Below are 15582 nucleotides of genomic sequence, written 5' to 3'. Positions count from 1 at the left end.
AATCCCAATTTGTTTTAATATGTGAAACTGCACTTCACAGATGCTATGAGTGAAAGTCTGTTTCTGTGGAAGTCAGGAGCAAAATTCCACTGACTTCATCAGGCCCCAAGTTTTCATCTGGTGCTTAAAATGTTCTTTGAGACATTCATTTGTGCAACAGAGCTTGTCTTCTTAAAAAAACTTGTTAGTAGAGTATTCACAGTGGGTCCCCAATGCAGCATTTCGAGCAAGGGTGATTTAACCTGGCATCTATAGTTAAATTACGAGAAACATAGTAGTAATCATCCCATGTCCAGAAAACTTGCATAAAACTGGATAATTTGTCCATTTGTCATTAAATGAAACTGGCAATATACTGAACTTCCTATTATTTCTGAGGTTTGCTAGACAGAAGAGGTTGTACAAAGTAGATACTGTACTCGGTGAATTAAAAGCAGATACTGTACTTGGTGAATTCTAGCTCTGTGTAGGAGGTATTAGAGGCTGAGTAGTCAGCTTCACCCTAAAAGCTTAAGCTGGTCCAGTGAAGAACAAATTCAGACCCCTGCCAGGTGTGAACAAATGCTCATCAGCAGAGGTTTGGGTTTTTTAATGTGACAAGGAAATGAACCTGATGTGCTCTTTATCTGGGCTGCGGTAGGGTCAGGAAAACAGGGAGTGATGAATGAAAGAGATGAGCACTGCCTAAAGGAGGGCTGTTGGCTAAGGAAGAGCTGGACAGACAAGATACCGAGTACAGGTGATACCAACATGAAGCAAGCAGTGACTGGGTGGAAGCTGATGAACTGGAAAGGCGTAATAATTGGCAAGTCTGAACTTGAATGTTTTTCTACTACAGCTGCTCAGTCTGAAGGCTCAGTAAACAAAGTATTAAAATGCTACAGTAAAAGACCCAGCTTCTCATCCTAAGGCTGATGTATTTCTTCCTTCACTTCTTTCAGAGAGCTTTTAAATCTTTCTAGGCATAGGTTACTCAAGAGGGTTTTAGAGGGTAACATCTTCATTCAAATGAGCTGGTTTCCACATGTCCAGATTTCCTGGACTCTGGAGCTGATTTTAAGTTGCCAACCCTATCAACAGCCACTTGAGAGAGGATGCTTTTCTATGCCTCTCTCAGCAGTAACGTACCTGTATGCTGGAGTCCTGGACCAGGCAGAGCTGCTCCTGTATCTTCTGGAGCTCCTCCTGCTGCCACCTGATGTTGGCCTGCAGGATCCGAGTGCGCTGCTCTAGCTGGTCCTTGATGGTCTGGAACATGCTGAACTGTGCTGAGAACTAGAAAGAAAGAAGTAGGAGAAAATCAGTCATTATAATACAAACAGGCCTCAATGAACATTGTTTTATAAGAAGTTATTGTTTCTTGATTGTAAAGAACAGCCAAAGGAATAGAAGATGTGTTTGTAACATACTAACGTCTAGGCAGAGATAAATCTGTGTGTTTTCAATTTTATGCACATACATATTAAACTACTTCAGTTAGAATGTTCTGCTTACAACTGACCCTGTTCTGTTAGGGAATTATCAGAAGGACTGTTTTTTGAGAGTATGCTACTTTAAAATATCAAGAACATCTTAACTGGAGAGCAAATCGTAGAATCAACAAGGCTGGAAAAGACCTTTAAGGTCACCAAGTCCAACCGTTACCCCAGGACTGCCAAGACCACCACTAAACCATGTCACTGAGGGCCTCATCTAAATGTTTTTTGAACACTTCCAGGGATGGTGACTCCACCACTTCCCTGGGCAGCCTGTTCCAGTGCCTGAGCACCCTTTAAGTGAAGGAATTTTTCCTAATATCCAGTCTAAACCTCCTCTGGCACAGCTTGAGGCTGTTACCGCTTGTTGTATCACTTGTTACTTGGGAGAAGAAACTATCCCCCACCTCACTAAAACCTCCTTTCAGGTAGTTGTAGAGAGCAATAAGGTTACCCCCCTTGAGCCTTCTCTTCTCCAGACTAAATAACCCCCGTTCCCTCAGCCACTCTTCATAAGACTTCAGTGCATTATTTCTATTAGACTGTAGTTTGGAGCCTTTATGGCATAGCTGTATATTCTGGACATGTTTTACTTACACTTTCCTTTTTCCCCACTGAAATAGCAATGCTGCAATGATTTATTCTGCTGATGACTTACTGTAGCATCACGTAACAGCTGACCACAATAAACAATTTCTAGATTTCTACAGCTGAGTAGTAGTCAATCTACAAAGGAATGCTCATTAAGCTATTTTTTTATGTGATGTAAAATGAATAGCTCAGCTCAGTGGGAGAAAGGCTGCTCTAAGTAACAGTATAAAATGGAGATCACTAATCAGGGTGGAGAAGAAAGTGCAGCCTTCAGTAGCAGCAGTACCTGCCACAACGGGGAATCATTCAAGAAGCGTGGAGGGGACTAACACAGAAATAAATTCTTAGTTTTATTTGGTGTTCTTGGGTATGATTCAAAGTCCATCAAAGTTAATTATTATTTTAATAGGTTTTGGAATAGTTGCTTTGCATGAGCTCATATTCCAAAAGTAAAAAGCAGTCTTTGGAAATATACAAAACACTTCAAAAGATCTGTGAGCTTTTCTGTAACTGAGGCACCCAAGACCTCTCTGAAAACATGTGGTGCTGTAAGTGTCCAGGCTAAAGAAAATGAGTAATTTTGCTGTGACTTAAAAACGATGCTCCATTTCTGTAGTTGTTCCAGTGGCCCTGCGCTAGTGCCTTCCTGCTTCATGGAGGTGAACTGGCTTACACCATTTTTGGCTTTTTCACCAGGAAAACAAAAACGGTAAGAAGAAGGGACTTGTGGAGCACTCTAGTGCTAGTAATGCTGTATCGTTAAATGAAATTTCTGGCTACTTAGAGAAAGCTAAATGTGACTGGACTGATTTGTACAATGTCAAGTTAAATACTTGAAAGTACCTTCACATCCCCTCTAGCGAAGCTGAAATTTCCAATGGCCTTTAGGTGAGAAAGGGCAAGAACCTCAGAGGGTTTATTTACCAGGTGGAGAGCAGCTTTTCAGCACAATCTGGGATGTCACTGCACAAAGAGTTGTGGCAAGGTGGAAGGGAGTTTCATGGCCATCCTGGTTAGGGGGGAGAAAAGGCTACTAAGGTGGCACATGCAGTTGTGGCTAGCAGAGGCCCTCAGAGCCCACTTCGGTTGCAGAGGTGTTTGCAAGTGCTTGCCGCTTGTGCCATCTGCCCAAGGAGATAATGTGAGCACTTGGCCTCTGGTGGTGTGATTCACACCACTTTTGCCTTCAAACAGCAGCACTGTCATCTGCAACCCCATCCTCCCCCAGAGCAGAAAAATGATGTCAAAGCTCCTGAAGGGAAGTTTGTGTTACTTCTTTTTGATGCTAAAAGGGAGAAGTCAGAGCAGGGTCTCTCTCTCTTCCTAGTCCATGTATAAGGTGTTAAACAGGAATGGATGAGTGGAAACCTCTGATGTTTGGGAACAAGGACAAGTGACTCAAAGGAGCAGCTGGTACTGCTTGTTGTAGCATGACTCTGTGTTTCTGAAGAATCCCAGGGACCCTGATTTTAGGAGTGGAATGGCGCTATGTAGCAACATCTTGTTTAGATGAGATGCAGCTAATTCCTGCCTTAACCTGACTGTATGGGAGGAATTTTTAGAAAGGCAACCTAATTCTCCCTATATGACCTGTTAGTGAGGACTACTCTTCAGTCTTTAAAAGGGTACTTATCGGAAAGGGATTAAGAGCAGTTTTAGCCAAAAGCTTCATTTTATCTGCCTGGCTTGCTGACAGTAGACTTTTCATTACTGTGTGAACTCCTTGAAGGCACTTTGGGAAAGGAACCCAATTTTCTTCAATTAATAAATGTAAGGAATTTTATGACAGATAATTTTAAAATCATTTTATACTTCAGTAAGAAACAAAATCCATTTCCAGATGTTAGTTTTGAACTTGAATTTGTCTTGCAAAGTCGCACGCAAGAATAATTGCTGTGCATTTTACATTATTGTTCCTTAATTTTTTTTCAGCACCTTCTTACAATTAGCATATTCATGTAGTATTGTCTTTTTGTTATCTTTTTCATGTGCTTTTTGTATTAATACATTTAACAACAACAATTATACAGTGAAAATAATAGAGTGAAAGCTGTTATGGAGGAAGACAAGGAACTTTCTCTTTTGTTTTTTTCCCTTTCTCACACTAACCCCAAAACTTGTTGATAACTATGACTTGTTGATAACTATGCCCCCGTGATTACAGAGCTTCTACTGTTTTTGTAGGTGACACACTAACAGAAATTGACCTGCACCACAGAGTGTTTATCTCAAGATCATTAACTGCTCTACTAATTAGGGGCAAAATCTGTAATTGTATAATAAATTAAAAGAGCTTAACTCAGAATGTTCCACAGAAAACACCCCACAGCTTTAACTCTGCCATTGGCATCAGATGACCTTGCTCTTTGTCTCACTTAGGCATTTACAAACATTCATAGGGTCCTCAGAGAAGTTGGTTATACAAGGAGGAAAGTGCCAGCTTTCCCAACACTGAAGACTAAACCTGTGATATATCTATAATCCCACCAGTTTAATCAAGATCTGTTAACACAAAGACTCCTCAGCAGTAATTCTAGTCTGGTTTTCTTAGGTAGCTGGGCAAAGAAAAGAGACCCTATTTACTTTTTCTTAGCTCAGTTTCCTTTAAAACTTTCTTTTCTGCCTACTGTCCAACTTTCAGTCCTTCTGGCCAGTGCTGGGGACGTGCAACAGAACTGTCAGCCTCAAAAATACCAGGTTGCTGGGATTTCATGAAAGCTTTAGCTGAGCAAAGGAGAGAGGGATCTAGTCGTCACTTCCTACTTCAGGAAAGGCTGGGTCCATGCACCAGCTTTGGAAGGCTCAGCCCCTGGGAAACCTTGTTTCATTAGTTTTGCAGTTCACTGAACAACATGTTTGTTCTTTCTGTCTTCTGAATAACACCTGCACAATCCCTAACGAATTATTAGTGCTAATTATTATTCAGTCATCAACATCCGCTGTGTTGTAGGGGATTTTAATTTATTACAATGAGGAAGGCAAACAAACAAATATTCTAATGGTTTCACGTAAACCATTTACATTCAGGCAACATCCAGTACTGTGCTGTCTGTTCCTTGAAACAAGCAAGGCAGAAGCTAAACCAGCATTTCAGCAGAGACAAAAACCATCACAGCCTTTGCTCAAAATAAAAGTAATCAAAGTTCAAGCAGAGGGTGCCTGAGGCAGATGCATGAGATGTGGATGCTTAAAATGTCCTTCCCCACACTGCTGCCCTGTAGCTGAATGCTAGCCAAAAGGACACCTGTCAGAGTGTCCTCAGCCCCCTGCATGGCCAGGCTCAGCACACTGCCTTTCAGCTCCTGACTTCAATCACTTTCATCTGAGGGCAAGTGGCAGAAAGGCAGTAGGGAGCACCCTGCACAGCTCATCCTCCTGGGTTGGCAGCAGGATACCCTGCTACAGGTGCTGCAGGCACCTTGTCCTTTAAATGAGGGATTATCTTGCTGTAGGCTGACATGTTTATTATTTTAAGGTGGGAAGTACAGAATAGTTTCATAATTTTCACAATATTTCATAAAAATCACCTAAGAGCATATAGATTTGGTACTTTTCCCTGGAGCATTACTATGGAATGTGAGCATCAGCAACCTGAGCTGCAACATCCTGATGTTGATTCCCTGCTCCACATCAAGCTCCATCTTGAGTTTTGCCAGGAACATTGCTATGACTGTTGCCAGTCGAGAAGAGGGCTGCCAGAGGGCTGCCTTCTTTCATCAAGATTTAGCTGGCCCCAGGAGGTTTAACCGGTGGCCATGCATCTGGATGGTGCTTCAGTCTGGTGGAAAAGAAATGGAGCTGGAGTGCCGTAAGAATGTTTTACTGGGAAAAGGCAAGGCAGCAAAGCTCTCAGTAAACAACTGGAAATCATCTTTTCACAAAGAGCTTTGATGGAGAAGAAAGGGAGGTAGAAAAATGTCAAACAAAACACGCACAGGTTTATAATAAATAAACTAATTGATGTTTGGAAGTGCATTAATGAATAACTGAGAGAAATATCTGTACAAGAAAATGAATGCTCAGAGCAGATAATTGATATGCTGTTTCTTTGCTGCATGCTGGTGTGGAGTCGTGAAAAGAATATTAAACAGAGAAGATAAATGAGAATTTGTTATTTTAAATCAGGGTTCCTCAGGACTTTGAATGTTTTAGATGCTACAGAAGAAACTCTGGGATATTTTGAGGGAATACAGCGTAACAATGGTAGAAGCAGCTCAGGTCCAGGAATACTGTGCCATACCTAAAATCAGAGGATGATGGGCTGTATCATCATGGCATGGCCACAGGAGAGAAACAGTGTGATGGGAGCATGGTACTCAAAATGCTTCTTCAAAATGCACTGCAAATGAAACACTGAGGTGTCTTTTGGGGCCATTGCCCGCTTTTGAGATACGGCATAATTGATTTCACTGGAGCAGTCTGTCTTCAGTGGCATCCTCACCATTCCTGGCACACTCACAACATGGGTTTTGTTAAACTCACATGTCCTTTACTGCTGGTTAGCTCTGCATCAGCACAGCCAAGCAGGTGTTTTTAGGAGAACTGAGTACTTCTGTTAGGTTTTGGTCCGTGACTTTGATTTTGATGGGACCTGATTCTGTAGAAGCAAGATTGAAAACTTTTTCCATCTGTTTTTTGTCTTCCCGTGAAATAGATGCGTGCGTGCACTTGAACCTACATGTGCCTGGGCTTCTCCTCTAAATGCCAGTACACAGATATATGTTAAAACACACAAGTGTAAAATTCAGATTACTTCCCCACGATATTTTATGCATTTGAGAGCTGGTGAGTTTGGGGATTTCAGGTACTAAAGAGATAACCTAAAAGCCCCAAAAGGAGACAATATCAGGAGATAAGCAAGTGACCTATTCCACTTCCAAATCCCCAACTAACCTGTGCCAGAGGTGCAGGCTGATTTTGCAGAGTTGCCTGAGGCAGCAACTGCTGTGGGAGAAGCTCACGTGAAGGCTGAGAAGGCAAAGAAACCTAGATTAAAACAAAACAAACCAAAACTTATTTACAAGTTTGGCTCCTTTAAATTTTAGGTTTCTTCTATTGCCATGGCTTTTGTGTAAGTTGTTTTTAACCACTAAGCTGCATGTGTGGCACATGCTTTATACTGTCTGCCTATTTTGACGGCTCTTTGTGAAGTTACCTGAAGAGCAGTAGGTTGACTGAGTCTGTTCAAGGATAAATCCTGCTGAGCACTCGGTGTTCTTGGCAAGGGAGTGTTAGGCTCTGCAATCAGCTTTGTTGGTGTAGCTGCAAGAAAAGTACCGGTGAGATTTCACATGCTGGAAATCATCCCTGTTTGAAGTGTGTATTACAGTGAGACCTGGCTAGAAATGATTACGGGCTTGCTAAATTCCAGTGGGAGTCAAGGCTGTTCTTGTTGACTTCAATGGCAGTAAAATTAAACTGATAAGGAGGGTCTGGGCAAAGATAAAAGTAAATGAGACAGATTATGATTTTGTGCTCCAATGAGCAGAGCAAAAGGAACCAAGAACTGTGCTAAAACAGCTGGAACTGCCTTCAAATAGCTCAAATAACTGTAAATTTAGGTTAGCTCATTGACTTTTCTTCCAGACCAGGGAGCAGAAAGAGTGCATAAGGTGTGCCCAAGTCAGTGCTGGAACATCCTGAATTTTGGCCAGAAAAGAATCACTGTTATGGCTCATGTAAGTCTAGAAGGATCTCATATTGCTCATATTGATGCCCTCAAATCTGAAGACAAAAGCTCTCATTTTCATAACAGATTGAAACAGTAGGTTTCACAGCTAGTCCCTCTACTCATTTTCCAGTGTATAGGTGGTTGCACTAGAACATAACTCTTGTATGTTAGCGTTTCAGATTATGCACTTCATTGTGAGTGATAAACACGTATCATCGATGCCTCATCACTAACTGTTAAATCAGAGGCTGTGGCATATATGCACACACTCTGTAACTTGGCTAAATTAAAAGTACTGCAGTAACACAGGAATGCCACTCACATGCTGGGTCTGACTTGGGTGTGTGGGAAGATTTTGGTGAGCTCCTGGATGATACTGAAGGTGTCCGACTAGCACTGAGGATTGAGGCACCAATATCAAGTGCATTAAAGTGCTGTTCAGGATCCAGGCTGGTGCCACTGTCCTAAAAAAACAAACCGAAACAAGAAAAGGGAATAGCTATTGCATCTGTCAGGGTAAAACCATTATGAAATGCATCTAGCAATGGTTGGACACCCAGTTCTTTGGCTGTCCTAAAATAACTTGAACAGAGCTAATCCCAGGTAGGCCAGCAGAAGACCTGGGCACAGGTGTCAATCTCCCATCTTAACAAATGCATTTTACAAAGAGCTATCACTGAGTTGGAAATAAATAGCAAGCTACTGCCATAGTAATTTTGTGCCTTCAGATGTGTTTCTGAATCTTTTGTGTTCGGTTGGATGCAACAGCAACTGCAACCTCTGTGGGACACTCAGCCATGCGCTGAGGAGGAGCTTTTCTTTCTTCACTCGTCAGATCACTGAGATGTAGCTAAGAAGGCTGATTGCCAAAATATGCTCAAGTGAATCGAAACAGTAGTATCTTGCCAAGGAAAAGTGGAGATATCTTACATTGTCCCTGCCCATGTTGCACTTAATCTATGGCTGCTACTGATCTCCAGGCTTATCCTTTCATGAATTTACACAATCTATGTTAAAATTATTCAAGTGAGTAATGAATTGTGAAGCTGAGGGAATCCATCCAGAAAGACAATGCTGGAGTTTTCAGTGATGTTAACACAGGAACAAATTCTGATTACTACATATATTCGTGAAAAAAGCTTTTCTCGTTGTACCTTTAGTGCTGAGGACACAACCTCTGAGGACACTTCTTCCAAGCCCATCTCCTGTCTCCTCTCCACCCGAACATCTGCATAACTGAATGGAAAATATAAATCTGTGTATGAACATGGTATTGTTATATTTCATTAAATGTACTTTAAGCAAGCAGAGGAACAAATTACTGTAACATTTTACAAGTTAAATGAACAGCTGAAAAATCACTTGTCAAATGCTACTGAGTAACACTTAGGAGACTGTTTCAATTTGCAGTTTTTGCTCTGCTCCTATTTATCTTGTTGAAGTCAAGAGGTATATTAAAGAAGTATATATAAAGGTCAAGTTCACATCTTACAAGCACTTTATGACTTCACTGGAAAGCTTCCACACATCTCTTTAAAAACGACAGGAGGATTAGAGGAAGTGAATAGTTAAGGGATCTGTCTATTCTCTATTTTTGCACAAAATGGAGAAATGCAACACTTAATCTGCCCCTAAATTCATAATTGACAAATCAAGCTTAGCATAATGTAAGGTTTCATCAAATCACAGAATCACAGAATGGTTTGGGTTGGAACAGACCTTAAAGATCATTTAGTTCCAACCCCCTGCCATGGGCAGGGACACCTTCCACTAGACCAGATTGCTCAAAGCCCTGTGCAACCTGGCCTTGAACACTGTCAGGGATGGGGCAGCCACAGCTTCTCTGGGCAACCTATTCAGTGCCTCACCAGCCTCACAGTGAAGAACTTCTTCCTAATGTCTAATCTAAATCTGCCCTCTTTCATCTTAAAGCCATTCCCCTTGTCCTGTCACTGCATGTTTATTCTGATCAGTTTTCTATAATGAATGTATTTCTTTCAGAAAGCTCAGGCTTAATTTTTTGTTAAGTAAAACACAATGTTTTTAAGATAAAGTGTTGGCAGTCATGAGGATGTCATTATCTTACTGTCCTTTATGTCTATGCCAGTTGCTATGATTTTCCATACCTTACCACCATGTGTGTGCAGACAATGAACTCTGGCTTGGAGTTCCACTGGTGGTAGGTGATATAGTAATGGGTCTGGAGCCAGATCCACTGCTGTCCTTTGGTGAGAAACCGATAGCAGCAAGACTTCCCCTTTCCAAACTGCATCACTGTCAGCAGAAAACACACATGGCTTGTAGCACAATTTCTGATGTGAAAATGGCAAGAAATGAGAAAAATGTGACAAAAGTATCTGTGACCCCATTGATTTCCAAGGGATACAGGAGTCGAAGCACCTTTCGAGTGAGTGGTCCTGTCAGTCTTAATGATAGAGCAAAAATCAGAAAGATCAGTAGGTATCTTCTTTGACTCTTTGAATGATATATTCCTATTCAGTACAATTAACATTAAATGTGGACACTAATGCATTAACATCAGTTATGGTTTAAACATAGATCTTACTCTGGTTTATGTGCTGATCACATACTGCTTAATTAGGCATTTGGGATTAATTTCTAAGAGTGATCATCTTAAGTTCTGTATCAGAAAAGTACAGGATAAAGATGCTTGAAAAGATGAGCATTGTGTGCAGATGGATTCAGAATGAAGTGAGTATTGGAGATAACATTGTGCAAAGACAGAAGTAATTTGAAATTAAAATTCCCAGACTGACAGGAATTCAAACTGCAGTAAATTGGGGAGTATAGGAGGCTTTAAAGATTCCTCCACAAGGTTAATCTCTGCTTTTTTCCCCCAGTGATGTTAAGGGTTTCCCAAACAAGCACATATTCAGCCTCTCTGTATTTTAATCTCAACGTATAAAAACTAATGTTGACTGGATGTTTTCAAGACACTCTGAAGCAGTAAGCTGAGATGGTACAGCCAGTTCTGTAAGTAGATGCTTGAAAAGCACAGACTCAATTACTTTACTTAGTGAAAGAGTTTTTCAATTAAATCTTAATAGACTATATTCAATTATCACAGGTATGCTAAATACATGGTGAACAATATTAGGGTAAATAATCTGCAAGAGTTTTACAAAACACAATCTTTTCTGAGATTGCTTGAACTATTCCTGCATATTCGTTACTAACAGAGCGGGGTCTAATTTGGCGTATTTTATCCATTCAGTGAGTCTTGTTGACTGCTTTGGGAGGGTAAAATTGTGTTTTTCAGAGCTTGGTAAGTCTGGCGCAGCTGCCGATCAAGCTGCAGTGCCTCCAATCTGCTGCAGCTCTTACTAAGACATACAGGTGCGAGGCAAGGGTGAAGCCTTCCAAGTTTAAAACAATTTTAACTGAAATTTCATTTCACTGAAAAGAGGTGCCCCAGTGACTCCACAGGAACCTGGGCCATGCGATACTTACAGTGTTCATGGCACCTTGCTAGCAGCTCTAGGTCATCTATATGGTAATAGTCGTAGCCAGAAGTACCCAGCACTTCGAAAGGCAAGTATCCTATAATCGGCGGTGCTCTGCGGTTAGGCACAGTATAAGTGAATTCATAAACCACAAAACAAGCAGTTCTGCATGTTGACATAGATATGCAAAAAGCCCAGATCTGCTCTTGTTTATCTGTGTATAGTTATCCACCCCAGGGGAACGGGTCCGGACTTGCCCTTCCTTGTGCCTGGGATGCCCAGCTGGGCATGGCAGTGCCAGCAGGCACCATCCTCCTAGGACAAGGCTATGACAACCCCGTATTTTCAGGGAAAATATGGTTGGGGAAAGCAGCTCAGCTTCTCAGAGGCCTTCACACAGGAGGAACCTGCTGTGAGGGAGCCATTCCCTGGCTGCTCCTTGGTCAGGGGCTCTGCTGCGGCTTCCACAGTCTCTGCACAGGGGAGGATGTAGGGCAAGGTGATAGGAAGCCATCGTCTGCTGGGACTACGGGGGTAGGAGGGGAGATCATCTGTGCTGATTCCCTCTGGGTGCCTGCAGAGCTTGTCCATGGCGTGCTGAGGCAGTTGATCTGTACATTTGCCAACACAGTTGCCTCGGGCCAGCACAGACTTTCTGTCTGTAACTCGGTGGGAATTGCACACCCAGAGTCAATGGCTGGATTTGGAAAGAATGGTTCCTGCAGCTGTAAAACAATTGGACCATTTTGCCGTGGGACAGACTCTGGTCCATTAATAATTTTAAAGGAAATGAGAACAAGCTAATCACAAATTTGGCCTGAGAAACAGAGTAGTTTTGCTTTAAAAGACTGATAAAAACAAATGCAAAACTAAATGTAAAATAGTAAACATCAGCTTTTGTAGGAATTTCAGTGGCAGCCCTCCTGCTCATGCAATTTAGATGTGAAATGGACCACTATTTGAGAGAATTGCATTTATGCAAACAACAGCAGACAAGCATCAGACGCAACCAGGAGTGTTCTTCTTCCCACCGACCTGTGATCCAGGAACAAAAATTTCCACTCCAGGCTGTGTCGTGATGTGAATTCTTCTAGAGGCTCTTCCACGATGCACATTTCCTGTGTGGTAAAGAGCTGACTTAGAGTTCTGTTTCATCTAGCTTTTGTTAGCTATAAATACATAGTGCATAAGAGGAGAAAACAGAGAATTTGCACATTTTCTGGCAACTCCAAAGAGCAATCTATTGTATTTATCAATGCCAACATTTTTGCAGGAGCTGGGAAGAAGAACTTGTGATGCACGTGGACTTAAGAGCTGAGACTGTTCTTCAGGGAGCCAAAGTTTTCATGGTTTTGCAGCAGTACTTGGGGTGTGATGGCTGTGCTGCCAACAGCCCCAAGGAGCAATGCCCTTTCCCAGCATCCAGCCTGTGCTTGGTCCCATCTGGGTTTGTCACGACTTTCCTTGCTCTCTTTGTGTTACCAAAGATACCTACCACCTTTGCGCAGTCCTTTTGGATGTCTGCCCTCTGAGCCCTATTTGAGAAAGGGGGACACTCTGCTTCCTACACAACAGCCAAAGAGGAGTACATGCATTTTCAGGCAGGCAGCCTGCATGGAGCCTGTCAGACAGGTGAAAGGTAGTGGTTTTGCCTTGTACTTTACTCCAGTGAAGTGAAGAAGCTGGCCCTTAAGACTCAGGAGCCCTTAGCACTTCTGATAATGATAATTAAGTGCATAGAAGGAGGCAGGGCACAGGGCTGCCTGTGAGGCAGGACATCCTTGCCCCAGAGGGATGAGATCAGGAGGCAGTCAGCTGTGATTAGTCGTTGGGTGGAGATAGGAAGGGGAGGAAGGATGGCACCATGGTGCACACTCATACATGGGCTGGGGCTGGCTGCGTGCCCCAGATCCCCTCTGCCAACATCTCTTCTTCCACTGGCAGTTTGCAGGGGCACCTCCAGCTCCACAATCTTCCTGGAGTCAAACTGGAACCCCCTGGCCTGGGACTTGCCAGCATCAGCACTCAGGATTTAGTGGCATCCAGGGTTACTGTGTCGCCCATGTCTCTCTTGCAGGAGGATCTCCATCATTGTAAGTACAGCCTGCCCACTGGCCCCCAATGTGCCCGTCCTCCTACTCCCTGGTAACACATTCCCCTGTGCCGTGGGCTCAGTGACACCCACCCATGCCTCCACTGCCACTTCTGTCTCTGCTGTCCCTCTATGAGAGGGAAGTCCTACAGACCACCTCTTGGGACCAGCGGACAAGCTGGGGCATGCTGCTTTCAAGTGTTTCTTTGATACATGTCAATGCTTACAAAGTTGATTAAAGTTGCTGTCTGTACAGAGGCAAAAGGCTTCAGGCATAACTTAAATTCCTCTCTTCCCCATCTACAGTTTATGCCAAAATACATGCTGATGGCAATAACATACCCTGAAATTCAAGGTGCAACATGCAAACATTTCTCTCTGCAACCAACACTAATTCTGCCTTCATGAGCCAAATAAGTATTTTGGACTTCACTTTAGAGAAGGAAGTCAAGAGTGGGGGCTGAGTGAGTCACTCAGGTGAACTGAAGCAATCAGTGTCTAGGATTTTGTGGCAGCTAACACCTTCTTCAGGTTCTTCTCCTCCCTAGCATTGGGAAGCTCATTGCCACGTGCAGCCCATTTAGTTTCCCTGTTTAATTTGAGATCTTAGTTACCCAAAGACAAGGGAATTTGCTTTCAGTGTTTCCAGACAACCTTAACTCCAGCCCCTCATACTAATATGATTACCACGGTTAAGATTATAGGAAGTGTTCTTACTCACACAGAAGAGATTCCGCTGGGGCCCCCCAGTAGCCTGCAGGGGCTGTGAATCACTCAAGAGTGCCTTGCAAGTCCCAGAGCAGAAAGCAATAACAAAGAAGCCAATTTCAAAGTGACTGTGCAATTCCTAATGCAAGGAGGGCTTCCATCTCCCATGCAAAAGGAGGAGAAGCGACACTGCTTCCACATATCCTGGCTCGCACTGATAATCCTCTTCACTGGATTTCTATGCATGAAATGTGATATCTGTAATCCATTCAATTAGCAAAACTAAGAACTTTGCATGTCACCCCATTTGAACGCGTTTTGAGAAGTTCTGAAATGAATGTGACCCAAGGTATGCACTTACCTTTAGAAACTGAGGTGTCGCCAGACGAACAGTCGCAACGAAGCAGATCTGCTTTCCAGGGGATGTTCTGTAAGCCCTTGGGACAGCCTCATCAAAGCCATTGCAAGTGGAGTTAGGCACTAGGTAGAGAAAAAACCAGGACACAAAGTCATTCCTCGTACAAGATTTGCTCTTCCTGACTATTTTGCACACATGAAGCATACTAGTATTAATTTTATTCAGAGAAGTGCTTTAAAAGCTTTTAAAGCTGATATGCATATATTTAAATCCAAGTCAGTCATGTTATGCAGAAAGACATCAGAGCTTAACTTCAAGTATGAATCTTATAGGTTAATCCTGATAAAAATAAGGCCAAACGGTATTAAAGAGCATAAACCAGCTTTCTGGAAAGAAACCCCATGCATCGAATTGCTCTTTTTCACCACCAAGAAAAAAGTATATGCTGCAGCATGCCTAGTGCCCTGACTTTCATGAAGCAGTGGGAAAAAGCATTGGCAGGGGAGGTAGCTGTAGAGAGGTCATTAAGTCATCAGTGACAAAACACCAGGGCCCACCACCAGTGAGGCTACATTGAGCTACCAATGAACTGTCCCCAGTGCGCACAAGTTCAACTTGTTTCAATAAAAGAGGCCCTAAAAAGGACCCCATGCATAGCACAGGCTCCCAGAGCTGAGCATTTCTGGTGACCCTGCAGATAGTCTGCTGCCTCCTGAAACACTGGGCAAAAGGAAAAACTGGATGTGATGTGGCTACAGATTTTGTGTATGTTTTTTTATTTGTCTTTCATGATTGCACGGCTCTTGCGCTGCTTTGAGAGCCCACTAGCACCTCCTGCCACAGAGATGCGCTGCCAAAAGAACGCGCTGCCTTAAGCTAGCCCGCAGTCCCATGTTAGAATAACATAATGCAAATTCTTCCTCCAAATTTGAGCTGTTTAGAGACGGTAATCCTACTTTCATGGCAGTGAAAGAAAACTCTGTGCTAAGCTACAGTGGGAACTGGGCTGGTCCCACAAGCTCTTGCCCTGCACAGCTGACTATCTCCTGTGGGTGCAGAGAAGGTCCCATTTAGCAGCTGGAGTTCACCAGTATGAGTTAATCTAATGCTAAAAGGGATAAATGCTAATATTCTTTACTGTTAGGTCCCTATATCCAACTTTGTGAAGTTGCCTACAGTTTGTGTCCGGCACAGGATAAAGCAAGGTTAAGCATGACTGTTCC

General features: G+C 42.8%; 1 protein-coding gene across 6 annotated transcripts in view; it reads right to left on the bottom strand.

Annotated features, from left to right (window-relative positions):
* Positions 1–15582, bottom strand: part of NPAS2 (neuronal PAS domain protein 2) — a 104280-nt gene that overhangs the window by 11224 nt on the left and 77474 nt on the right. For 4 of the 6 annotated variants that reach the window (XM_061377844.1, XM_061377846.1, XM_061377841.1 and 1 more), the window contains exons 8-16: positions 14363–14481; positions 12237–12319; positions 11209–11315; positions 9864–10011; positions 8892–8973; positions 8060–8201; positions 7222–7328; positions 6960–7052; positions 1129–1275 (exon numbers count right to left, since the gene is read on the bottom strand). In XM_061377844.1, coding sequence (XP_061233828.1) covers positions 1129–1275; positions 6960–7052; positions 7222–7328; positions 8060–8201; positions 8892–8973; positions 9864–10011; positions 11209–11315; positions 12237–12319; positions 14363–14481 — 1028 coding nt within the window. The remainder of the gene's footprint in view (positions 1–1128; positions 1276–6959; positions 7053–7221; positions 7329–8059; positions 8202–8891; positions 8974–9863; positions 10012–11208; positions 11316–12236; positions 12320–14362; positions 14482–15582) is intronic. The other 2 variants (XM_061377842.1, XM_061377843.1) reach the window with 2 other exon arrangements.

Source organism: Neopsephotus bourkii, unplaced genomic scaffold, assembly GCF_033783945.1.
Source record: "Neopsephotus bourkii isolate Nb327-2 ecotype Australia unplaced genomic scaffold, CSIRO-AGI_Nbou_v1 NB_1760, whole genome shotgun sequence".
Lineage (NCBI taxonomy): Eukaryota > Metazoa > Chordata > Aves > Psittaciformes > Psittacidae > Neopsephotus > Neopsephotus bourkii.
This window is presented reverse-complemented; position numbering and strand designations above follow the sequence as displayed.